Here is a 27964-nt window from a genome sequence, read left to right as displayed (position 1 = left end):
ATATGCGCTTTTGTACCTGATTATATCGTGTGGCATGTTGTAGTTAATATTCATTTCTTTCCACCTGATCACTCACTGCGACAGTTCTTACTCAAACGGATATTAATATTCTTGTGTACAGCATAAACCACCAGTCAAATAAATAAATAAATAAATCAAAGGGGTATTAGATGTGATGTTCATGACTGTTCATGACCATGTTTTAATAGACCTCAATTTTGATTCAGACAAATCAACATCATGGATAGATATGTATGATAGTCTTAAAATACATCATCATTAAGAAACATCCTGAAATTCACAGATGCCTGGTGAATGCTACATGAGCTTTTTTTATTCCACTAAAGAGAGGATATAAGATTTGGTGCTAAGTGGCAATCAAGTCATCAGCATGTTTAATACCATGTTTTCATTTTGTTATTTGTGTGGAACTTTTGAGATGGTCCCTTAGCCATCAAGCACTAGAGGATTGTTGGAGAAAGCCCCTAACACCATTCCAAGGGCTGTGTCTGAGATCTGGGTAAGCCATTATCAGTGTTAATCTAATCTTTGGTGTTCACTGCTGTTGGACTTGCCTGTCCTCTAGCCTCAGTTTTACTGAGTTATGTCAATGATCAGTCCTCCCCTGGTTCTGGCTACCACAGTCTCCACACATTGACAATTCAATAATGCCAACAGTGGGCCAAATACCAGGTTCATATGAATCATGTATTCTCTTATAGGGCGAGGGGTATCTCTGTGGGTTATCAAGTCATGGTGTTTCAACCAGTCTATGAAGTTATCTCTGCACCAATTGTTGAGTGCATGTGTCCTGTATTTAAAATATACTGCTATATAAAAATATTTTTAAAAATTATGTGTCTGGGGATAGACATATCAAGTAGACCTAATCTGAAAGAATTTAGTCATGTGTTGTCCAGCCATTAACCTATATTTTGTGATCAGATTTAAATGACAGATATTTATGTATTGCTTTGAGGTTTTGCTATGTCATTACCAGCCAAAGTTAATTGTCACTTTGTCCTTGTTTTTTAGTTTTATTTTCCACAGTTTTGTACAACACCTGTTGTTACTATGTTGTTTATGGTAGACATTGTTTGTCCAGTTTGGGATACACTATGCTTGTGTGCCAGATACCATATATCTAACTGTTTAATCACAATGTTGCATTTATACATTCTGTATCATTAGTTGTCATGTAGTGAGGTGACAAGTAAGGAGATTAGTTAGCGTGCTAGCGCAGCGTAATGACCCAGGAGTTTCTCACCAATGCGGTCGCTGTGAGTTCAAGTCCAGCTCATGCTGGCTTCCTCTCCGGCCGTATTTGGGAAGGTCTGTCAGCAATCTGCGAATGGTCGTGGGTTTCCCCGGGCTGTGCCCGTTTTCCACCCACCATAATTCTGGCCGCCGTCGTATAAGTGAAATATTCTTGAGTATGGGGTAAAACACCAATCAAATAAAAAAAAAGTAAGGAGATTGCAGTGCTGATAGTAAAGTATTTACCTGCCAATGTACAGGTGGGTCACACATGTAGATTGGAGGCATTGTTGTCCCATTACTGGTTAATTAGCTGACATTTGCGTAAAAATGTAACAAAGAAATCGTACCATTAAACATCAAGGCTGTTCAATGTGTTTATAATTATAGGCTAGCAAGATAATTAAGCTTTCTGGCATAGAATGTGGATATGTGTGGATATTACACTTTTATGCCTGGGTCGATCAGGCGTTTCATGTAATGAAGAAGAAAGTAATTAAGTACAAAGGGAAGAGCAGAGACATCTTTGTGTTGTATCAGAGGAACTTAACAACCATTAACAGTATTTCATCCTTCATTTGTGTGCAGTGTATTTCAATGAATTAATATAAAAATATGTGGAATATTTCAAAAGGATTAGGAATTCTTTTTGACTGAGTTACAACACAATGTGGTTTTGTCCAGGGTTATAATTTCCTTATCAACTTTACCTGGCAGTTAAGTTGTTAGAAATCTAAACCAGGATACCAAAATTTATATTAAGTTTATACTGCAGTGAATGGAGTACATTCTGTTGTATGTAAATCATAATACATCGGAGCGGTGGTACAAGTAATAAAACAAACAAAAATACATAAAAGAAAACAAACACATATGTGATTTTGTTTATGAAATTATGTTTGATGGGCTGTGATATTCATTGACTTGTTGGCCACCATTTTTATGACCTATAACAGATTTAGAAGTTCATGCATAAGACAGTGTTTGTATTCAGAAACTATGAAATTCACAGATGCATTCCTTCAAATGAATCATCTGGGGTTAAATTATGGTTGATTTGTATAAGATACATCAAACTTTCTTTGTGGAAGCTGATTGGAGAAGGAGCTGTTAGAGCATGGCCTTTGATGCTGACTTTGAAGTGTGGCTTGAAAGCATCACATGCTTTTGTTAATCGTGTTTGGCTGAGCTCTTTTTTTAAGAGATCCTTCTGTTCAGGTGGTCGACTCGAGGCCTACTTAAATGTGACGTAAATCCATGTACATGTTATAAAAGTGGGGGTCATGCGGCTTTGTGGAGAGGCGAGGATTAAATACAGTTGCTTCCTGTTGGTGAATTAGCCACACTTTGATGCTGTTTGTAAGCTGTGACAAAACAAGAAGGTATGTCATTACAGGGCACACTGTCCTTGTATCCCCCTCCCTTCCTGCTAGAGCTGGCTAGGCAGGAGGGGGCATGCAAGTTATTGTGTGACCATGTCAAAAGGAATTTGATACAGAGATTTGATATAATGCTTATTAGATGTATTTTAACACCTGTCCACTACCTGGCCAGATGAGGTTAACAAGTTTTTGTTAACCAGCCCTGCTGTTGCACGAATAGCTGTCAATTAAGCCAGCTTTGATCCCTCCCCTCTTTTAATTATTAATAATTGTTCATGCAAATGTACACGATATACTGACACTGTAAATAGAATTAAATTACTGTAGTGTGACCTTCGACATGTCATAATGTACGTAAATATGTAAAAGGTGCTACAGTAACATAAATAAACAATTAAGACACTATTATGTTGCTTTGAGGAGACCAAGTGACAAAGATATATCTGCATACAAACTTTTTTCTGTATTTTTTGGCAAAACCTATCACTACATGTCGGTGAGTTGCTCACAGTGTACAATGTATGTATGAAAAAAATTTGCCTAAATATCAGAATTGAATGTATTTGTATCCTTATTTACATATTCATCAGTAACTTGCTCTACACATGCTCTACATGTGTATTTACTCTGTCGTATGCTTATATGCCCAAAATGTGAATGTTTTTTTGCTTACTTTTGCTTACTATAAGTGTGAATGAAAAGAAAGCAGTTTCGAACCTCGGGGCTGTTTCACAAACACATCGTCATAAAAACTGATAAAGTTTTGTCTTAGTCTGATCTTGGACAGAAGCGTATAGGAGAGTTTATATATAGCAGATCAAATATTTTAATTTCAGATTTATATTAATTTTATTTTTTTCTTTGAGACGTCATATACATCTGTTAACTTTTTGGCCAGCATTGGAATTTATGGATTGTGGTATTTGTGGATAATAAAAGATATAGCTGAACTAGTTAGGCCATTTGGAATCCTTGCAGCTTTATAATGAAGGATGGGGTGTTTTATTTTGGGGTTTGTTAATCAACTTGTCAGGTCAGGGAAGTGTCAGAGGTTGGAGATTCAGTCAGCCATGGGTGGAAATAATGTAGTAATATTGCACATAATGGTGCAGTCTATAGGATCTGGAGAGGAAATTATGGGGCCTGTAAGATTGGCAGAAGGGGGAGGGGGAGGCAAAATTGGCTGGGCAGAAGGAGAATGGTGACTAGGGGGTATGGAGTGGGAGTGGGGGTGCTGAGGAAAGAATAGGGCTGGCATGATTGATTGAAGTTAGAAGAATAATGGAGTCACAGAGTGCAGAGTAATATAGCATGTGTTCGAGAGGTGTAGTGTTAGCAGTTAAGAGTGGGAGCCTCCCCAGCTAGCCCTTGGGAGCTGCCCATTCATGCTGTGGTTCTAGTGACAGAGTGGTCAGTACTGGACAACAGGCTGGTTAACTCCTTGGACTGACCCCACCAGATGTGCCTCAGTGGCAGATTTCCTCTTGCCCCTGGGGGTGGCCCTGTAGAACACATAGGACTGACAAGAGAAGGGAGCTAGGGGGGAATTTTTGAGGCCAGATATTGAGAAGTTCCCTTACTGTGGAGATTGAGAAATGCCCAGAGACTGTTAGTCTTAGAAACCTACCAATCAGTCCAGAGAAGTGAAGCCAAGGGTGTTCGTTTTTTTGCATGTTGTTGAAGTGAGCAGGTTAAAGCATACAGAGGAGTAGAAAGAGGTGAGCTTCTTGGACCCTAGTAACTGAAGACTACTGAGACCTGTGTAAATATAGAGAGAGAAGTATGCCCTCACCGGACTCTGCTCAAACCTCAGGGTGATTTGCTGGAGAGCAGAGGTTAAATCCAAACAGGGTTTTTGCTGGCCACCTTCCAACCTTTCTCCCATTTCCAAAGAGGACCCGACTCACTGTAGACCTGCACAGCGAGCCTGTAGTCTTTCTCTTTCTCTCTTGCCTGTGTACAGGGCAGAAAGAGATCTGTGTACAGCTTTACAGTAAACACAGACCAATGTTGTTGGGAGCTCAGTGCTAAGTGAGGGCCTGTTAACTGAAAACTCTGGGGGACCATTGAGTCTAATGGCGTCCAGGTACAAGGGGCGGACTTTACGCCATCATACTGGTCGAAGCGGGTCAGCACAGCGCTACTCTGGGAAACTCGGGGCTTCAAGAAGAAGCAAGAAGGCAAGTTTAAGCATCTAAGTGGTCTGGTGCTTTAGGCAGGAGACTGCTCTTGCTAACTGGATCAATTTTAGCAATAGCCTCCGCAAGCCATGTACAAACTGTGGAAAATTGACTTCACAGGGTTATACTGCCTTTTTTATCCAGCGAAGTAATCCGGATACCTTTAGGAAGGTCTAGGTGGTGGGCTTTTATGTGAATTTTACTCCTCCATGAAAGTCATATAATTTGTTGTTTTTGTGTGTGTTTCACATAGTTTTTCTGAAGAAGTAAGATATGGTGATAAAGAATATGACAAATTTCAAACCTATATAGCTTTGTGAGATTTTCCTCTCAGTGTGGAAATATTACATTCGTGAGTTTGCCAAAATCAGAGAAAGTATGTGGCGAGGGAGTGAGTGCTGTGCACATTTAATGTGTACCTCTAAATGAATTATTGTGTATTTCAGCAACCAAGGGTAAAAAATGTGGTACAGAGTTGAATGAATGAATTAATTATGCTCTGAAAAGATTGTGTGTAGTCATTCGTCTTGTCTCTAAGTGTCTTTAAGTATTAGTTCTAGACTAAATGTAGAAGTGACCATGCAATTAGAAGCAAGTCTTTATTCAAAAGAGCTAGAAGATTATTTCAAACACATCACTATGGTAACCCAGGTTTCCATTTCTTAAGGTAAAAAAAAAAAAAACAGATGGATATGTTTATCAAGAAATTTAGTGCTAACACATTTGAAACGTGTAACTGATACTAAATTCTGGTCATGCTATGATTTGCCTTTTCATGTTTTTAAAGCAGACAGCTGAAATTGTTTATGTTCAAAGTAGGCCTAGTGTGTGCTTTCACAGATCTTCCTGGGAGCAGGGATTCCTCTGCTAACCTCAGCTATGCTCTGTTACCAATGGTAGGGTTGTTATGTAACACGAACAAATCAAACCAGACAAAAGGATCAGCTGGAAAAGCTGGATTTGATTGAGTTCCGTGACCTTGACCTGGAATGTTTTAGTGCTGTTCACTGAGGTGTAAGACAGGCCCAGTGTCTCATGTGCTGACTTAAGACGTAACACTTGTAGCTGGGGAATACACTGATAACTCCGTGAGGGCTCTTAGTGTTCCTGATGTGAAAAAACACGTTGGTGAAAAAACTCTTGGCTTTGATGGTGAATCTGTTGAGTCCGTTATCCCCACTCGCTGAAGCACTTTATTCATTGTCGGGACGCGCTTCGGAGGCCCACTGCTGTACCAACGACCTGATAAATATTTGTTCTAGGAGAAAGTTTTTGTGGTATTTTCCGTCGGTGGAGCTTTGTGTGAGTTTAGCAGTAAGCTGTTTGCTAATGAAGGTAGGTTAGGGTGAGCGGAGAGGTTAGGGCTAGCTAATACACTTCTACATAGAGGAGCCCTGGCTTTTATGGCTTAGACTTGTCCGGATAACCAGGCTACAGGTAGAGAGTCATTATAACTGACAACATTCCCATTATTTGAGCATTCCAGCAGGGCTGTTAATGAGCTTACCCCTGACATAAACACCATCATGGCAGCAAAGGTGGGCAGCCAGGCTTGCCAGGGGGAAAAATAGGAGTTAAAAATGATGCGAGGAGCTTTTAGAAGAACTGAGATGTGCCCCAAGATGACAGGTTAAGTCGTTGGCAGTGAAAAAGCTCATGTTCTCTCTGAAAACAGGGGCCTTTGATGCGCGACTCGGCTGACAGCACTCATTGATCAGAATTCTCACAACACTGAACAAATGACCCCCGCTTTAACACAAATGCTCTTTCCAAGCCGCTTGTTAAACACCGCAAAAAAGTCCCCTCCAAATTTTAATTTTGAAGAGAGGGACGGAGATAAAAAAAAGGTCTGTGCTTTGATGTGTGTGTGTGTTGAGATTTGTGGCTAGCTGGTTGGCGGGTCGTCTTGGCCAGTGAGCCGAGGATGAAGTGTGGGGATGAGGATACACTGATAGTCCCCTCAATTGCAGCGGACATCTCCCTTAACTGCACCCGCCGCTGCCACCACACAGCATCCAGCCAGATAGAGGAAGTGGGGCATTACCTCAGTCACATACTTTAGCTACATCAAAGACTACATCCTTGTCCTGTTAGCCTAGCCTTCCATGTATGTTTGGAGGGCCTACAGATTTGCTAGAGGACATCCTGACTTCCCCCTCTGAGGAGATTTTATGGACTTACAGAGACAAGTCACAGATAAAGTGATAGCACACACTGTGGGTCTGAAGTGAGAGTGGTAGAGTGTTTTATGGGGTCTGTTTTAGGAGCTGAAGGCATGCTTTGATATGGATGTATTAAATGTATGAAGTGTTGAAGATGGTATGGCAGTATGTGCGAGAATTCCTCTCCCAGAAACTGTAACTATATGTAGTTGCATAAGCTGTGAAAATATTCCGTTTTGGGTACAGAATTGACCACTCCTTACCTTATCGATAGCTTAAAGTTAATTGGATGTGAGAGAATTTTAATGGAATAGCATATATCTTGTGTGTTTGTGATACCTAGATTTCTTTGGTTGTGCCTCTTTACCTTTGATCTCACTTTCACATCATCCTCTGATATTGCCTGGAATTCAAGTAAAGTTACTGAGAACTGAGCGACTGGCAGTGAAGAGGAAAAGCAGCTCCAGTTTTTTAGCCCTAATTTGGCTCTGATTACAGACTGGTCAGAACTGTGAAAGCCTGCGTTATTAACACTGCCCTGTTATTGCCATTGTCCTGCCTTGTAATTTGATTGGTTCTGTTTAAGCGATCATTTTTTTTATGATGAAAAGGCGACAGTGATGAGAAGAATGAAGCAGAGTTAGAGAGTTGTCTGGCCGCTTTCTCCCATGATCATTGATTGGGCGTTAGTCCGCAAGGATATTGAACACACTGCCTGATAACCTGACTTCTCTATTTATTTTGTGTGCTGGTAAATCAATAGGTTGTGCGACTGTGTCAGAGTAATCGGCAGGCGTAAAGCCACCAGAAATTGGAGTGAGCCAAGACTAGTCGTTCTAATCAAGTGTAGCCGAACATTATCCTAAACCTAGAGAAAGCCTTGTGACCCAAACACAGAGCAGTTACTTGATTGCTTCCACTTAAACATTCTGTGTACTTGTGTTTTTTTTTTGTGAGGGTTTTCTTCTTCCTTTTTTTGTATTAGACTTAGATACCATCACAGAACAAACTTTGAATCTTCTTTGAGCAAAACAGAAAAAAACCCAACAAAATGTCCAATATTAATATTCACATCATGTTTTACATTGAAGCTGTTAATAACTTGGTACATAAGCATAGATTCATTAACAGTTGTCTCAGTCAGTGTGATCATGGGGTATAATGTATAGTTAAAGTTAAGAAAACGGAAGAAATCCATGTCTTTTGAAATGGAGGCCCAGATGGCCAGATGCCTCACTGGTTGAATTTTTCAGTCTTGTCTCTTCTGGGTAATTATAATCAGTTTATTCAGTCTGTTTGCCTCATGAAAGATGTTGATACAATCTACTGGCCATCAGGCACATTATGTAATGAAAGATTTATGATCAAGTGTAGAAATGTACATTGAAATAATGCCCTTTTTTACATGGAAGAAACGCAAGCTATTTGGACATATGGAGTTAAAAATGGACAGCTGTTTTGTGTGGAAGCTGTTATCTCCTGTAAGCATTGCTGCACTACTCTAGTACTTATGTGTGATGTAAGCGTTGCAGTATTGATACCCTCCTTGTGTTGAACAAACCCTCCCCTCCCCACTGCACCCAGGCCACAAACATCACCACAGCCACATGGCGTTTGTCTTCATCTGACAGATAACTACACAGACAGTTTTTACAGACAATTGCCGCAAAATTCCACCCACAAATATAGTACTTTGTCTTCACCCCTCAAAAAAACAAACTGGATGCAAAGTTGGAATTCTTGTATCCGTGTTGCCTTCTGCAGTTTGTTTGTTGGAGTTCTAGAGATGAAGTAAGCAGCCAGGGTCTAACGGTATGATGGATGATATCTGTGAAATTGTTCATTAAGGCCAGGCAACGGGCACAGCCTGTAGATGAAGTGTTATCTATGAGGCAACTGGCACAGCCTGTAGATGAAGTGTTGGTGAACAAAGCACAGTAAAGTGTGCGTTTGATGATTAGATTACACTGGGCAGGATTAGCATTAACTCTATTACCACCCACTGATTCAAGCGCTCTCTTCGGATATCCACACTTGTTGAATCACTATTAACTTAATTCTCTTACATCAACCCTCATCTGACAGCAGTATTTGAGACAAAACTTACTTTGAGAAGTTCTATATTTATCATCACAAATAAGTTTTCGCTACAATTGAAACCAAAACGCCAAATGGGTTCATGAGATGAAGGGAAGAATTTGGAAAATTAAAACATTTATACCTGTATTTTCTTTTTTTCTCTTTTTTTTTTTTCTACTGTGTCCTAACGAATTTTGTTGTTCATTTGTTTTAGGAGGTATCCATTTGCTGTGACGGAAAACAAGAAAGGATACCTTTGAAAGGTAATTTGGCTAACATCATTTAAAATTTACAGTATTTATCCCACAAAAGTACTAGTTTTGGAATTCATTTTATTTTACTTTAATTTATTATATAGGCATTACCAATACTGAGTAATTGTACATTTTATATCTGTAAAGATGTGTTACCCTCTACTTCAAATTGTGTATACAGTTATTATATACAATTTGAAATAGAGCGTAAAATATTTTTATAGATATAACAAGTACAATTAATCAAAGTGTACAAAAAAACCTGTTATTATACAGTTATTGCACTGTATTCACAATTTTCAAATTTCCAAAATTCTGCAGAATTTTCTCAAAGAAGCGGTTTCTTGACTGAATTACAATTAAGCTAAAATTTAAAATCAATAAACCTGAACTGTCACTATATTGACATTTATTGTTGAAGTTCAGGTATAACGGGGAAGGGTTGAATGAATGGATACGTGACTAAACCAGTGCTGCATTTACGCGGTAATTTCCATGTGAGAAATCTCATATATTATCCTTATCCCCATCACCGTAGCTCTGCTGTCTGACATGTGGATTTAACCACAGTCAATGAAATTATAAATTTTTGACGCCGTTTGACTCCATGTTGGTTTATAGTGAGTTAGTTATAATGATTTAATAACTGCTATGAAGACTTTAGTGAACAGCAGGGCTTGATCTAGCAACCTCCGTTTCAATCATTTGAATAATGTTTGTAGCTTTCTCCAAAGTGTATGAACTGTTTGTTTTGAGCACCTTCTTATGGTAATACGTTTTTCTTTTGTGTGAAGGTACTTTGCACTGTTTTGCATAAAATGTGTTTGGCCATTGCATTGGCTTTATTAGAGTGAATACTTCTCCCAGGTTGCTTGTGAACATTGCTTTAATCTCTTGACTTGGGAATGGATTTCCGTATTCCCAGAGAAGCTGAAGTGCTTTTTGGTTGCCAAGCTAATAGCAGATCTGGTGTAGTCCAGCGATTGTCAACTGGCATATTGTGTGTCTGAACCATATAGCAACGCAGCAGCAGAGCTAAGTGACACCTGATTTGAGGTTGTGTTTGATAAATTGACATTGTTCGGATCAATATTTCTGAGGTAACGAGGTAATTGCCGACAGAACAAACGTGCTGAAACAATTTAGTCGCCGCTGAACAGTTAGATCATCGCAGGCCGTAGGGAATGGAGCTGCTGTTGAATATTGACTGTGCATAATTCAGAATGGCTGTCCGTCATCTGAGGTGCCAAGGGCCGCGTTGAGGGAATGGGGCGAGGGGCTTGGGTATCAACTGTTGTAAACTAAGTGTAGCTTTGTTTTTTCTGCCCTGCAGTGGAGCTTCCCCCAGAGGCCCTGGGTAATGACACCATCAGAGTGCTCACAATTGACCGGGATGGACAGGTCAACTGCCAGGAGAAATGTTCAGACCATGAACGCAGCCTCAACATCGAGGTACGTCACATCATCACTTACACAATCATGGCAGGTTTGGGGTTCTAAGTGATCGTATATATTTCTCTTCCCAATACAGAAACTCTGCTAACTTCCTCTCTGTCCATACATTCTATAATCTGTCAGCAACCTGTAGATGCTCGTGGCTTTCCCCGGGCTCTACCCAGGTTTCCTCTCACCATAATTCTTGCAGCAGTCATAGAAGTGAAATATTTTTGAATATGGCGTAAGACTGCAATCAAATAAATAAATAAGTCATGTACTAGTAGTGGTGTACTCGAAGGTTAATACCTTGGCTTAAAGTACATTCCAACGCAGTCCTAACACACTTCAGCCATGGTTTAGATTGGGTTATATTAATACACCTCTCATGCAAAGAAGATGTACATGTACATGACTTTGATACAGGTGTTTATCTGATTGTGTTTGGCAACATTATCCAGAATATTTCACCTGTAAGGCAGAGGTCAACTTTGTGGGCGGATGAATCTAGAAAAAAGACCATGAGAAAACCCAAATGTGAACCTTTTCTGTGGTAGTGACATCATTCGCATTGTTTCATGTGTGTGCAAATGTCTGGTTATTTTTGTGATGTTCCTTTCACCATGGATTTTACAGTATTAATCATATCTGGTGTGTTATTGTTCGGGTAACGTCCAATTCACCAGAGATGTTTTTGTACTAATGATGTCTGGTGTTTTTTGTAACATCAAGTACAGCAAGGAAGTTATTGTACCAATGATTTCTTGTGTTGTTTTTGTAACATCCAGTTAAGCAGGGATACTATGGTACTATTCCCCTACCCTTCTACCATCTCCAAACCCCCTGGACTGATTAGTAGAGGTGACCTAACTGCCTGACATTGCATACAGTTCTCTCTTCTGAGTCTATGAATGAAGTTTGTGACTGAAGGCTGACTGGGCCAACCCAGAGTAAAGTGAGCCCTTAAGAAACCTGATCTAAGGCAGGGATATCATTACAGGGGTGTCTCTTAGCTAGAGATAAGACATGGGGTATTTGAAGTGGGGGAATTGTGGAGGGGAGTGATTGGGGGAGGGGGAGCCAAGAAGACCTTTTGCAGGATTTAATATGAACTATTTTATTGGAAATGTAACCTGGTCACAGCTGTGTCCCTCCACAGGAATCCCTCTTTCACAGCTTTTATTCACTTCCACAAAGCATAAAATCTGAATGAGTCCATATAAAATTGCCCTCCACTGTGGACATTAAAAGCTAGTGAGTGTAATCTGGTCACCACATTGAGAGAGCTATTCCTTGAAGTATTTTGGAAATATACATGGCACAGGGCCCGAATGCATTTTATATCAATGATATAGGGCTAGCCTGCCCGAATTCAGATTCCATGGTGTTTTTATTACAAATATACATATGTTTTTTCATCTTCTAATTTTGTTGTTCGTGATTAGGGAAAATGTCAACTTAAGATAAATGCAGGTACATAAATGCAAAATTTTATAGTCTGGCTCAGCTGTGTACAACCTTCACATAAGGATCTGACAATTTCCTGTTGTTTTCTTATTCTGCTTAAATATACAGGTGTGCTCCCTGAAAAATCACTTCATTAGTACATATCAGAGATACTGCAGGAATGAACTATAAGTATATAGCTTGTCATTTCCTGAAGGAAAAAATTGTTACTTGTTTTCCATGCATTAATTAAAAAGACAAGTTACAGTTGATCTTTATATTATTTGCATGGATGCTGAACTCTACCTGGTAAATAAGTGTAGTTCAGAATAACTCTAACCACATAGGATCAATTACCTGGTAAATATGTGTAGTTCAGAATAACTCTAACCACATAGGATCAATTACCTGGTAAATATGTGTAGTCCAGAATAACTCTAAGCACATATGATATATTAGCTGGTAAATATGTGTAGTTCAGAATAACTCTAACCACATATGATCAATTAGCTGGTAAATATGTGTAGTTCAGCGTTACAGACACTATTGACAGGGAAAAGAAAATATATTTGTCAGGTGAAAATGACTTCTACCATTGGATCCACATGGTGGTAGGGGTGGGGTGTAGGGTGGCTGTATACAGTGCTCTCTTCTCTTCCTTGGTGGATATATCTTGTAGACTTGCTGGATTTTTTGGGCAGAGAGTGTTTTAAAGTGTAGGAGTCAAAAGGCAGGGGTGTATATTTATTTCCTGTTTGATCAGTGGACTATTAAATAGGCGAGGATAAGCCCAGAGCTTCATGTGATGCATCAGGAGGTGTCAGCATGTTTGTTCTGTTGGCAGAATGGGAAGTAACGCGAAGTAGTTACTAGAAAAATTTATTTTGTGATACACTATCATGTCAAGGGTAAAGTAAATATTAGCGCAATCTTTGACTGAGTTTAAGATTGCTCAGCAAACTTTCAGTACACATCCAATTATTACTTCAAGTCTGAAAAATTGTGCAGATTTTATACAGCATGAAAGAAATAGCTTAACATGAATTTTAAATTTTAGCTCATATTAAGGACTTTTAAGTGGAGTTGTCCAGTGTATTTTCAGGGCATGAGGAGCTGTTAGTTATAACAGTACTGTGTGGAGAAAACCTAGATCTGCTTGAATGGTTAACTTTCTCTTTCCAGACTTGCTTTTTTAATTGTATGCTTGGGATTTAACATCATACTTAACAATTTTTCAGTCACATGATGATGGCTTGTTTGATTGGACGCCCTACTCAAGACTTTTGTTCCACATGGATATAGTCCGATTTATGGGCTTTTGAAAGAATAGGTCAAGGCAAACCTTTCAACTCTGGCATTAGTAAGACTTAAACTGATTGATCCAGTGAGGACACCTCAAATTTTTAGTGAATATTTGCATTTTCTGTTGTTTTGTTTTTTTATAAGTATCAGCTGGCAGTGAGGTCATCTCAGTTTTCAAAAGAATGTTTACAGGTTCTTTTGTTTTTCTGAGTGTATATGTTACAGGTACAGGACTCTTGGAGTTCTCCTGAACATAAGGTGTGTGTCATTTCTCAGATTGCCTTGGGTGTGTTGGATGTAGCCAATCAGAGAGAGTAGAGCTGGAATGTTGCTGTGGGTGTATTGATAGATGGGAGGCGAGGTGATAATCATTGGCCAGGAGATAAGCTGTGAATAGAGGAAGCTTGCTGCCTGAGTGGAGACTTGTCTCTAGATTACAGAGCCTGAACTGTTGTGTATTGGAGAGTAGGGTGTTACCATTTCATGGTTGAGTGCCCCCAACTGATGGTAGTTTGGTCTCCATCCAGTGTTTGATGACAGAAAAGCCTGGTATGTCAGTAGTTACTAGAGATCAAAGGCATCCCTTCTGGCATATACCAGCAAGAGGGCCCTGAGGGATGGGCAAACTACTGTATTCAATTACACCTGGTAATACAGCATGGGCCTTTGGGGCTCTATTGGGTGGTCACTTTAATGACTTCAATCAAAGTCCAATTATATAATACTTTCGGATTATAAAACACCTGAAAACGTCTCTTTTGAGCAAGAAGGAATGTTTTTTTTTCTTCACTATTGGCTCTGGCCAATAACACTAACCCTCTTTTATGCTGTAAGATAGGCCTATATATTTTAGGTATTCATAGAATGTGTCAAACCATTGCTAATGACACACGTCTAATTGATTATATACCTATGTATTACACTGCTAAGACAGAATTCTGTTCCATAGATAATACCAAATAAAGCAAAGAAGATACCTGGCAGGTTGCCAAGAATGTTATACAATTAGGAATCGTTTTGTGTGGTGAATTCAAATGTATTTTGGTCTTAACCTATAGTTCTATTTAAAAAAAAAGCACTCTATTTGGTGTAACCAAAATCTGTGTGTATAAACAGGGATATTGCACACGATCAGTCCTAGAACTTCACCATGTTGTTGTTTATCCATTTATGTAGCACATGTCTGTAGGATATATATATATATATATATATATATATATATATATGTATGTATGTATGTATATGTATACATCAGCTACATCAACAGATAGATCTCCCCTACCCACAACTTCTCCACCTCACCCCCCTCGGCCTGGTTAACTAGAGGGCACATTCCTCAGAAGTTACCAGGAAGAATTGGGGCCAGGAGCAAGGCTTAAAGCTAGATTGACCCTGAGAGAAAAGTTCTGAGTGAAGACTGTTTACCTCTTCTGAGTCAATAGGGTGCAGATGCGGCATCTTGCTTATGTCTCTTTTAAGAACCCTGTTATGTGACCAACTCCATGTACCAGCATATTTTTAATATTACCTTGTGTACGCAGGAGAGAACATGCACTGATCAGTAAGTTTTACTAACTTTGTCCAGTTTTATTACCATAAGGTATTTGAAATGCCCTTTTCAGTGGGGTGCCATGGAAGGAAGCCAGGGGATTAGGGTAACTCTTGTCTAAAGAAGCTGGGAAACCTGTCACTTAACTTTATCACCAGCCTCCATCTTCAGCAGTTGTTAAAAGCTAGTTGAAGACCACCTGTAGTTTCTTTCTGGGAGTTGAACATGTTTCTTGCACATTTAGCCCTGTTTTTGAGAAGTACAGCATGTATGTTAATTACCATTGTGAAAAACCTTGATCCATCTAAACAAAAAACAACTGGCTGAATTATAGAGATGTTGGTAACATTTGCACCAATTATCGCTGTGGTATGTTTTCCTCGGCAGGGAACTGAGCACCTTTTTACCCTCCTGACTAAGCTGGCTTGGCGGAGTTATCAGAGCCACAATCTGCACAGTACACATTCTACTCTTTCTTTTCCCTCAGGAATTCGAGTGTGGAGTGCAGATTGAAAGCAGGGAGAGCTCAAAACAAGAATGGTCTTTTACACTGTACGACTTTGATGGCCAGGGGAAAATAACAAAGGAGGTGAGTGTGTGTGTGTGAGTCAGAGTGGTTTTATATGGAGGGGGAATGTCTCAGAGGTTGGGCCATGTAGTCTGGTTATAGCCCCCCACCACCACCACCTCCCCACCCCCCCCCCCCCCCCCTCCACCCTCTTTTTGCTTACTTGCACTCAGACCTACATGAACTCTCTGTATATATCAATAACAGTGGCCATGAAAACATATCTGGGCATCCCCCAAATTCCTGGTCTACCCCTGGTAAAATATAACAGTTTTGGCCACAGACCTGTGTGACCCAGAAGGGGAGATAATGGGGCTGAACATGCACAAGTTTGAAATTCTCACCGTTGACTTGATGAGTTCAAACATGGCCCTGGTTAGGCTTTCTTCAAAATTTCCTTAGAGTGAAGCTTCAGGATATGTTATCTTGAGTGAGTGAAGGCAAACTACATGTACATGGTAAGGATGTAACTCCAACAGAGCTATCCGCTTCCGAAGCGGTAAATCCAGGATCAATCCTGGGACGAGTCACACCTAAGACTTTAAAAGAGGAAGTTGTCACTTCCTCGCTTGGGGTTCAGCATGAAGGGGATAGTGCAACCACTGGTTGACCCATATCAGTATAATGGCTCAGGCAGGCAGCTTACTTGCCTGTGCCAAGTCGTCTCAGTGAAGCAGCACTAGATAAAAGACTCACTTATACAGAGCTATTTTTGTATAGACAGTGCAGTATGAAGTTTTCCATTTATTTTATACCCAGTATGTGTATCACCAAGGTTACTGAGGAGAAAGATGTTAGCCTCTGGATCAGTTTGTTTGAAGTGTGATTGGTTACATGCACTTCTGTTGTTCTGAGAGAGAGAATCATTGATCAAATGACTGCCCTTCAGTAAATGTTAGACTTGTACCTGTACCACTTATAGTGTTAAAATAAAGAAAGTAATAATGCAACTCACTTTATAAATTTTAGGATCTTTATTACCAGTTTTGAATGGTAACATACACAGACGAGACTGATATTTTGTGAAAGGAAATCTTAAAAAATCTAACTGCAATGAAGATTATCAAAGAACAGGGTGAAGATTACTTCAGCAGAGGGTGACGATTATCTAAGAGCAGGGTGTTTTAGAATAGGTCCGATGTTAAGATGTGTAGCTGAACAAATATCATTGCACCATGTCTGTCCAGTTTCTTAAGAACATCTACTGACCAGTCTCTGTTACACATTATACATCAGTGCCAGACACTCCAGTACATGCATTTTCAGAGATATGACACCTCAGGGGTTTACTTTGAGACTGAAACCCCACCCAGGCCTAGTGAGCTTAAGTATAACTAGCCACCCCCAGGGGCTAGCTCTTGATCTGTTGGTGTTGTTACATACAGAGAGCCTTTAATGAAGTAAGATGAAGATGGTGTTGTTTAATGTCTCTCCATGAACTAATGGCTGAGGTGTTGGAGGTTTAACTGGATTTGCTAGTCCCAAGTGACCAATTAGATGCCAAGACCTCATCTCCCTGGCCTTCATTTTAACACCATGCCCTCTGAATATTTATCACTTTCTTCTATCCTTTACACCAATATCCATTCTTCGGCTAAACAAATATTTATGTCGAGGCTCTCTCCTTAGTAAATTTACAAATTTAAACATGTATACTGACCATAATTCCCAGTGGTATGCCTCATTGTACTTTAGACCATTTGCATGCGAGCTCATCAGACACAAGAAATTCACGAAGGGGATGTGAGTTTTCGTGATCAGTTTATTACGAAGTTAGCAAAGCATCCCATGATACAAAGTCTAATTTGTATGTTAACTGAAGTTCATGTTTTCTGTAAGTCTTGGTTAATAGCATGCATATTGATTACCAGAAAGGTGTCTTGTATCAGTAAATGCTTGAATTGTTTATTCACGTGGTACCGACGGAAAGAGTTTTGTATACATACATGTGTAGTTTTCTTACTGTCCACAATAAGCATATTAAAATGACCTGTGAATAAAGGCTGATCTGAATAGAACAACACACGTCTCCCTCACTGTTACAAGTACCCACATGAACTGTAGCAAATTGTCTACTTTAGAAAGGGTGGTCTGTCTGATAGTCGATCCATTCACCTGATATCGAAAAAAAAAAAAAAATAGGTATCATAGTTAAACATTGAATGAATGAATCAGTGAAACCTTTATTTAAAGAAAGTAAGTGTCACAAATTGCACAGTTTACTCTTCCCAGAGGCCCTCTATTCCTGATCAAATGGAAAATTGACTACTTCATCCATGCAATTATGGGCCTAAATGGTAACAATGATGGTTTATTTGAAGGTTAGAGAGTAGGTTGATGTTTCAGGAGAAATAATCAATTGCTTGTTACTCGAATACTGGAGAGTTTTGTCCTTTGTTTGGCAAGTGGTTATATATGGCCCTACATTTACATGTAGATATAACAGTATGGATTCTGTAATAGTTTATTATATACATGGATTAAATGGTTGCATTTTAGGTACAATTAAACATTTTGTTTCTGTCCTTCAGTAATCTGCTTGTTATTCACCATGTGCACAAGTGTCTCATAGATTGTGAGGTTTATTTAGTGTCCATGCGTTACGTTAATGTACGCCATGTCTTTGTGCACTCTGCTGGAGTGGTGTTTATTGAGAAGGCCTCACATGTTGAAGCACACTGATGTGGCACACTGCTTGTGCTTAACAATGAAGCATATGAAATTACTGCACATTACTAGAGTAAATTGATAGTGTTCCGTGATGAAGCCTTTGATGTTGAAGCACATTGTAGGGTAGACTGATTGTGTTTAATAATAAAGCATCTGACATTACTGCACATTTCTATAGTACACTGGTTGTGTTTAACTACGAAGCCTCAGATGTTGAAGCACACTGATGGGGTACAATGATGGTGTTTACAAATGAAGCATCTGACATTACTGCACATTCCTAGAGTACGCTGGTTATGTTCAGTGATGAAGTCTCAGATGTTGGTTTACACTACAGCCACCGACTTTGGTGAACTGGAGTGCCTTTGGTTGTGTCCAGTGCTGGAGCCATAGATTTTGATGCTCGCTGGTGTTTAGTAATAAGGCATCTCTGTGGTTGGTGTACACTGCCAGAGGTGTAGTGTGGAAGTCTCAGATGTTGGTGTACACTGGTAGAGTATACTGATCGTGTTCAGTGCATCAACCTCAGGTGTTGGTGTACACTAACAGATTACACTGATGGTATGTAGCGTGGAAGCCTCAAATGTTGGGGTACACTGCTTGGTTACACTGATGGTGTGTAGTGTGGAAGCCTCAAATGTTGGGGTACACTGCTTTGTTACACTGATGGTGTGTAGTGTGGAAGCCTCAAAGGTTGGTGTACATTGTTTGGTTACTCTGATGGTGTGTAGGGTGGAAGCTTCAAAGGTTGGTGTACACTGCTTGGTTACACTGATGGTATGTAGTGTGGAAGTCTCAAATGTTGGTGTACACTGCTTGGTTACACTGATGGTGTGTAGTGTGGAAGTCTCAAATGTTGGGGTACACTGCTTGGTTACATTGATGGTGTGTAGGGTGGAAGCCTCAAATGTTGGTATACACTGCTTGGTTACACTGGTGGTGTGTAGTGTGGAAGCTTCAAATGTTGGTGTACACTACTAGAGTACACTGGTGTGTGTATTTTGGAAGCCTCAGATGTTGGTGTACTTTGCAGATGTGCCTGTATTGAGATTTGGCTGTTAACAAAGTTTGACATGGAAGGTGAGATCCTGCCTGGCCCCCTCCTTATCTGTGAGTTTGATCAAGAAGGAGTCTTACTCTTCCCTCATCCTCCACCCTTGTGTGCCACCCTTCCCAGCTCACTAATGGCTAACATATGGACCCTCAGAACAAGGATCAAATGGTTACAGTCTGCCAGGGAATTCACTGCTCTGACTGCCCTCTTTTTGAAGTGGCTTTTACACTGTATTTGTTGTGAGCCCTGCAAAGTTTTGCCCACTGACTTGGGCAATAGGCTGTAAACAGGGAAGTTCTGAGAACTTGCTGGAATATAAACCTTCCTTTTAGGTGGAAATAAGCGCAGATATTTGATAGGCTTGTTTAGAGGGGGCCTCAGTCAGCCCTGGCTGGGAAGTGCAGCTTGATGGATTGTACCAATAAAGAGACCATGTGTGTTAGTGTGTGGACAGAGGCTGGGGGTAAGGAAGGATACATCCCTTCACTACTCTTAGATCTGAGCAGCCCCAGGAACTCTTATCACATGTGGGATCTCTTGCCTCTGTGTCTCCTGGTACCCTTGTCATCTGAGGAGATAACAGACCCTAGCAGCCTGCTTTAGCTCCTTCATTGCCTTCAGCTTACAGGAAAACAGCCACCCTCCCCAAGCACAGCACATCCCAAACACATCCTAAAAAAAATTAACAACCTTCGTTTTCCTCTTATTATCTGAATGATTTATAAATTAGCCAATGTAATTTTTTTCGATGAAACTTTGCTTCGGAAAAAAAATGAGAGAAAAGCTCCTTTTTGTTTTCAATGCTTTGCTCATCAATAATACATCAAATAAAATCTCTTGATGCTGCTTTCATCAATGTGAAAGCAGAAAAAAGAAAAATTCGCACTGTAAAAATGCATTTATAGAAATCAGCTTCAGAGAAGATGCGATTAATATTTGAGTATATTCTCATTTCCCATGTTTTTACAATGAATTCAATTAATTTTCTACAAATATCGGCCATTTTATCTGTGTTTGTAAACACATTGGTAAGGAGTTTAGTGTTTACAGTTGAATTGGAATGTGGGTACATCATTTTCTAATGAAAGTGCTGCCCTATGTTTTTTTTTTTTTCAATAAGACACTTATTCAGAGTTTTGATGGTAACAAAGTACACATGTATGTACTAACTGTCCAGCAAACTGGTGATTAATGAGGGGGTATAGATTATCCAGATATAGCAGTTCTAGGCATTGGGCTGGCCAAGAGAGCGATCAGGTTAGGCTTTTATCTAAGCGCAGATATCATTGTTTCCAGTTAGGCATTATCACACAGCTGGCTACGTCAAGTTAAATTGCAAATTATTCTATCTGGAGATGGTAAATTTATCCTTGGGTCGCCTACAAAGGGGTCTGCTTGTGGGGAATGGGAGCAAATGTATACTCTGGCTGGTGATAGGGATTTCTCTGGAGAAATACAGGCTGTTATTTAAATTCTCCTGGGGTAAGATTTTGACGCCAGGCACCCTGTAGACATCAGTAACTGTCTTAAACTGAGACTGTGGAGCATCCTGGCTGTAGAAAACTGAGCTGTCTGTCCTGGAGAAGACTACACTGATAGCACTTTGATCAGTTGTACAGCCCAAAAAAGTGGGAGTTGAAGAGAGTAAATAGAGTGGGCGAGAGGTAAAGATTGGGGAAGATGTTGATTGTAGTTGGCTGGTAAATGGTAGGCATCCTGCGGTCTCCACAAGGCTGTTTTATAGGAGACGGATGAGGGAGCCCAGACTGTTTGACTGGGTAAAACACTGGCTAACATAACAACTCTGTGTAGTCAGAGTTAACTTCTCAAACAGATCGTTTAGGAGATGGACTGATTGATATGGCATTCATACAGAATTTGTTTCCTCCTGCTCGACTTTAACTTTGTCCAGGAATATAGCAAAGTGACATTGGCTTTTAGGATTTTTTGTCCAGGTGTCTTTCGTCAAGTGCTGTGTGAATTGGAAAGTCTGTTTTGAACTTAATGGATGGTGTGAGTTGAACTAAATCTTGAATATTCCAAACTTTTCCAGTTTTGAAGTTGTAATTTTGGGAATACCTTTAAGAAGATTTCTTCATGTTAAGCACAGAGTTATTGGTTACAAAAACAACATGGCTGACATAATGATGCCATTGTCAGTTTGCTCAGGAGGGATTGGGTGAATTGAAGGAAAATCAGTCACTTTAATGGTCATTGTGCTGCTGTGGTTGTTGTGCTAGGCCTGGACGTGTGTGGGTAATAACAGGGAGAGAGGTCTCCCTTAAGAGTCTCACAATTTGATGGTGATCCATTGTCTTGTCACTCTTAGGAAGCCTCTTCATCGGTTGCCATGGACACAGGTTCCATTGAGGATTGGTGGTGGGATTTCGCTGGTAGTGAGTCATCTACTCTACTAGTAGTCAGAAGGTCAGGACTGCCTTTGGGGCTAGGGAACATCCATGAAGCTCCTGGTCAGTTGTGGTCAATACTACATGGTGTACATGCAGTGTCCAGCAGAGAATCTGTCTTGGTCAAAATGTGGTTCTGGTTGAGTCTGGTTTTACAGGCAAGCCAGACTTGATGTCCACCAGCAAGAGGAATAGAGTTAAGAAAATTGGAGGAGGGGAGGGAGGTGTAGGTGTATTGGGCAGGGGCAAAGTGGCTGCCCTTCTCCACTCCACTATTGATTTGTGGTCAGGGAAAGGTCACCTAACCCAAGAGACTCCAAACTTTGATTGGTAATTACAAATTCCAGAGAATGGAGTACCAAATTACTGACATTTCCCCCTACAACCCTGGCAGAGATGTATCAGTGTTCATTGTTCCAGGGAATTAAGTGACATTGACCAAATAAATAGTCCTGAATAACTTTAGTCTTGGATATCAGTAGTTTACAAATAGCCCTGTCCAACCCAGTGGTCTGCTTTAGTCTTAAGCTGAGAAGACATACCACTAGTCCTGACCCCACTTCAACATTCATGTAATAGCTGCTTTATAGCAGTACATAAGTTGTAAAGGCTGGAGTGAGACTCTTTACAAGTCTAAATGGGTTTGTTTTACAGTTTAAGACATTACCTTTTTGTTGGCATATTGATACAAATGACAATCGAAACACGGTAGTCAGAGTAAGAAAACATTGATTTAGCAATTCCTATTTTAGCATGTGAGATTATTTAGGAATTATGTATATAGTGCTGTTTATGATAAAAAAATTTCCCCCTGTTACTGTTATCTATTATTGAACTGCTAAACCATTATTCTGGATGCAGTGTTAATCAGCATGGAGATTTTACTTCACAAATGTAAAATGTAATAGCAATAAAATGTAATATATGTATGTAGCATACTGGTAATGTATAAGAATGTATGTTTGGGTTTGGGTCATCACTGCTGTGGTGGTGTAAGCAGTGCCAGAATACTGTACACATGCATATAATCAAGTCTTTGGCCTACTTGTATATGAAGTACAGTATGCTGACATTTCCTTGATTTGTGATTTGAAGTTTAACACCAGTAAATTGGAGGTTATATCCATTGTGTAATTCTCATGTGTTTTTTCTTTTATCCTCAGGACCTGGCCAGCCTGTTAAAGGCGCTGTATGATGCAGTGGGCTCCTCCATCAAGCTACCCAGCAGTGGAACTAAATCGTTAAAACTGCGCCTGACAGTAGGCCCCGACAACTCACAGCTCCAGGCTGATATTAAGGCGGATGTTAAATCATCACCTGTGAAAAATTCGAAAGGCAAGGACTCCCCTGTGAACAAAGACAGCAGCTTAGCCAATGCTACAGACAATGGCCAGACCATACATTTGCCCAAAGACCTTTCTAAGTTAAATAATTTATTACAACAAAGTAGCCGGCACCAGCATACTCCGAAATGCAATATAGAAAAGCAGCAACAGCAGCAAGCCCAACAACAACAGCAGCAGCAGGCCCAACAACAACAACAAACAAGACATCACCAGCAACAAAGTGGTCATCAGCCGTCAACGCTGCAAACTCTTCACGGGAACAGAGTACGACTGAGTTCTCATGATCATCAGCATTTGGCGGAACTAGTGCAGCAGAATATGGAGAGAAATCATGTACGACATCTTAGGTGAGTACATTTGGCTATAGTGCTTACTTGGAAGGAAAATTAAGTACAGTAGTATAATGACTTGTAAGGTTCTCTCAGGGTTATAATACAACTTCATTGATTATGACAGTATTACCATATAATACAACTTCAGTAGTTGTGTCTGTATTACCATACAGTACAACTTCAGTGGTTCTGTGTTACCATACAATACAACTTCAGTTCTTGTGTCAGCATTACTGTATAATACAACTTCAGTGCTTGTGTCAGTATTACCATATAACACAACTTCAGTAGTTGTGTCTGTATTACCATACAATACAACTTTAGTGGTTGTGTCAGCATTACCATACAATGCAACTTCAGTGGTTGTGTCAGTATTACCATACAATGCAACTTCAGTGCTTGTGTCAGTATTACCGTATCATACAACTTCAGTGGTTGTGTCAGTATTACCGTATCATACAACTTCAGTGGCTATGTCAGTATTACCATATAATACAACTTCAGTGGTTGTGGCAGTACTACCATACAATACAACTTTAGTGGTTGTGGCAGTATTACCATACAATACAACTTCTGTGGCTGTGGCAGTATTACCATATTATACAACTTCAGTGGTTGTGTCAGTATTACCATACAATGCAACTTTGATGGCTGTGTCAGTATTACCATATCATACAACTTCAGTGACTAAGTCTGTATTGCCGTATAATACAACTTCATTGGCTATGTCTGTATTACCGTATAATACAACTTTAGTGGTTGTGGCAGTATTACCGTTTAGTACAACTTTAGTGGTTGTGGCAGTATTACCATACAACTTCAGTGGCTGTGGCAGTATTACCGTGTTATACAACTTCAGTGGTTGCATCAGTTTTACCATATTGTACAACTTCAGTGGTCGTGTCAGCATTATCGTAATTGTCACACATCTTTGTCACAGCTTTGATAAAAAGTTTTTATGTTAGTAGTGAATATACATGTAGATATTAAATTCTAAGATGTATGAGTGTATTTAATGTGAAAGTATTTTGAATTGCTTACCTTTATTTTGTGTGGTTTATTTATGGTACAAGTGTGGTTTCATGCATTGCTTGATTTATTGTGTAAGTGTATTTTAACTTGCTCACCTTTGTGATTTCAGGAGGCACCATAGTGATTCCCGCGGCAGTTCACAGCATGAGCACTCTCACCAGAAGAGGAAGCACAAGCCTGTGTGCCAGAACAACCAAACTGAGGAGAGACCCAAGGAAAGTCAAGACAGACGCAATTATTATCTGGACTTAGCAGGTGTAGAAAATAATACCTCTAAATTTCAACCTACCTCCTCTGAACTGAATCATGCACAGGAAAACCAGCAATCTCCGCAGCGAGGAAGGTCGCAGGACGCAGCATGCAAGTTCCACGACAACCTGAAGAAGGAAGGGGAAAGCACAAAGGTGACAAGCACAAAACTCTTTGACAATGTCAGGTTTGACCCCCATGTTAGGTCAAGGTCATTTGACCCCCAGGAAGCGACGCAGCGCTCCCCTAAATCTCAGACTAAAGTCAGCTCATCTCCAATGAGCAAGTATAGTCGGTATAGACCAGTCAGTTTGCCCTCTCAGGTGCCCGATTCGGTGTCCCCGCATTATCACCGTCGGCACCGCCATCGAGAGAAAGACCACGACCTTGCTATGCAGCAAGTGGCGGAGTGGATTGAGAGGCAGCACACGTGGGATGAGGACGGCAAACGACTGGTGATTCAGAGACACGAACACCATCACGTTCATGAACACCATCATCACCATCACTATCACCATTATTATGAGGCGTGACACAGCCGTGGTGGTGTGCGTGACACTAGCCGACTTCTTAATGATATTTCCAGTTTACATTACAAAGTGGCTTCTACAACATCGTGCCCAACTGGGAAGAATTCTTTGTCTTGACAATTTGCCTGAAACAGAGGCCTTCTGTGTGATATTGGTATGCTTTGCTCTTTGTGACACTGGCAGCCGCCGTGATGGGGGCATGGCTTGATGGTTTCCTTGGCAACCCCTTACTGACAGGGTATATACTTCCTTATGCTTAAAAAAGACTTTTGTGTCAATGGGTGGAGGGGATAACGCACAGATTCAGGGGTCTCTGAACATTTACTTCATTCTACATGGAAACTGACAGACCTCTGCCATAACCAAAACAACCGTTCATGCAAAGAGTAATCTGTTGGTGCTGGGTAAGATTAAACAACTACACCTGAAGCTGATGAGACTTAAAACAGACCAAAGGTGTGTCAAATTAAAATACTCAGTGTGACAACCAATGAAAACACAGTAGAAACTTAAAATTTTTCTTGGTTTTGAAACTCCATCCTTGGAGCTTCAACATTGTACCAAAGATACCCCTGACACAGTTCCAGAACTTCAGAATTGAATCTGTTTGTGGATGATGAAGAACAATATACATGTAACTTTCCTTTGGAAGACAACCCCTCGCCCCATCACACTGTGGTACCCTCACCCCACAACCTGTAATGTCACCCTGAGATTATTGGGCTCTACATTTACACTCTCACTATGTGGTGGACAGTTCTGATCAAGAGCTAAATGTCTTTGTGTCCGTTATTGAATGGTCAGTTGTTGAAACGTCAAGTGTACTTTGTTGCTGTGCTATCAGGTGGTTGGTGGTGAATTGTGGTTTAGCGGTTGTATCAGTCCAGATTACCATTACTTACAGGGTATACTGTTATTTGTGGCATGAAACTGGCATTGGTTTTCAAAAAGGATATATATCTATAAAGAAAACACATGCTAAACAATTTTCCAAATTGCTAAATCATGGACAAATCTAGTTCAATAAAACAATTTTTGGACGTTCAGTAAAGTTATTGATAAATTGCTTTACCTTGTATTGTTTACAAAATATTTTCCTGTGTTTCATCATTCAATCAGTTTGAAAATGATGGTGTATAAAGCCTGTTTCGTTCCCATCTAACCTATAGTCTGAAATCTTAAAGGAAACAACATTAGCACAATATTGAGAACCTAAGGATCTTGAATTTTGCCACAATTTTGGCCAAGTGCATTTGCCACAAGTCAATTTAAGTATAGCACATTACATTGTAGATGTATTGAATACAGCGCTTGTGGCAGAAAAGTGCCATGGAGGTGCTACACCCTAACACAGTAGCCACCTGTGGCGACATGTCACACTTGATACCATTTACTGTTACAGTATTACCAGTAGTCTTGTTTGTTACATAGAATGCATTTTATGTACAGTTTAATGAATGTATGTCCGTGAATGATTGTCAGTGAACATATGTTATTTGATTGGTCAACAAGTTATAAATATTATTCATCAGATATTTCCATGGATACTGGAATGTTTATATGTACAGTGGGTTCACTTTTGTGGTCTTTGTTCTCTAGCTTCATTTGAAGGAAGGAAATTCCTTTAATTATAAAGAAAACCATATTTGTAAATTGGAATAACTTTCACAACAAAAGGCAGGAGCCAATCATAATACTGAATATCACCATGGCAATAGGAGTTGATCAAACGTAAATAAATAACACAAACTACCTCGTTAAATGTGCTGTTAATAAATTATAAGTCCCTTTTGTTTGGGAGGGGGTTAAAAGGAGTGGGGATTGTGGTATCTGTAAATATCACAGGTGTCTTTGTCCATAACACAGTGGGTGTCATTATAGGTGGAAATTTGTGACCAATGAACAGTCAGATTCACTTTAGTCACGTGGCTTATCTTTATGTTTATTTTGCAAAAAATGTTCAAAGGGAAATTCTGATTTCTGAGCTTTGCCAAGCTGTAAAATTTTGTTACCTAATGCTTCTTACATTTTTTTCTTTGAAAAGCATGTGTTAAACCAGTCGTCTGGCTAGTTGACCAGTCAATCTGAACTGTTACGTTTGGTTACTGACAAAAGCATATTCACATAGTAATGTGGAGAATTGTGTGTGTACATTACTTCAGTAAAACATGGATGCCTTTTATGATCGTTAAGGTCAATCATTGCACAAATCCTAAAGCCTTCTAATCGCTGGTCATGCGACTTTCTGGGTGGTCAGTGAAAAAAGATATGTGGTAAAGCATTTCTTACCCGAAAACCAAACACTTAAGTTATTATTCAAGTTTGCTGAACTAAATATTATTATATGCTGTGATTTTTTTCTTCATGTCATGTTTTGTTTTAAGCACATTGAATTAAAGCTCATCTCATGAAAAAAAAATAAGTTGTTCTGTTATGAATTTGCGCGGCTCAGTGACCTCGGTTGTACATGGGAAGGTCTCCTGCAGCAACCTGCGGATGGTCGTGGGTTTCCCTCGGGATCTGCCCGGTTTCCTCCCACCATAATGCTGGCTGCCGTCGTATAAATAAATAAATTGATTAGTAGATGCTTAAAAGGGGCTCAACGAACATGTTTGCCCTTACAACCAGGGAGTATGTCCGTTTAACGAGGAAGTATGTACGATGCTAATGTATGCCTCTGATTCTCTAACATTGACTTCAAGAATTTTTCACTTATACGATCGTTGTAAA

The 27964-nt window shown here is 39.9% G+C and overlaps 1 protein-coding gene across 2 annotated transcripts in view; it reads left to right on the top strand.

Moving 5' to 3' along the window:
* The window catches only part of LOC135474962 (protein naked cuticle homolog 1-like), a 46866-nt gene extending 19234 nt beyond the window's left edge, over positions 1 to 27632 (top strand). For both annotated transcript variants that reach the window (XM_064754668.1, XM_064754667.1), the window contains 5 exons: positions 9275 to 9323; positions 10648 to 10766; positions 15533 to 15634; positions 22909 to 23438; positions 24565 to 27632. In XM_064754668.1, coding sequence (XP_064610738.1) covers positions 9275 to 9323; positions 10648 to 10766; positions 15533 to 15634; positions 22909 to 23438; positions 24565 to 25237 — 1473 coding nt within the window. In that variant the 3' untranslated portion in view covers positions 25238 to 27632. The remainder of the gene's footprint in view (positions 1 to 9274; positions 9324 to 10647; positions 10767 to 15532; positions 15635 to 22908; positions 23439 to 24564) is intronic.
* Positions 27633 to 27964: the final 332 nt, after the last annotated feature.

Source organism: Liolophura sinensis, chromosome 9, assembly GCF_032854445.1.
Source record: "Liolophura sinensis isolate JHLJ2023 chromosome 9, CUHK_Ljap_v2, whole genome shotgun sequence".
Lineage (NCBI taxonomy): Eukaryota > Metazoa > Mollusca > Polyplacophora > Chitonida > Chitonidae > Liolophura > Liolophura sinensis.
This window is presented reverse-complemented; position numbering and strand designations above follow the sequence as displayed.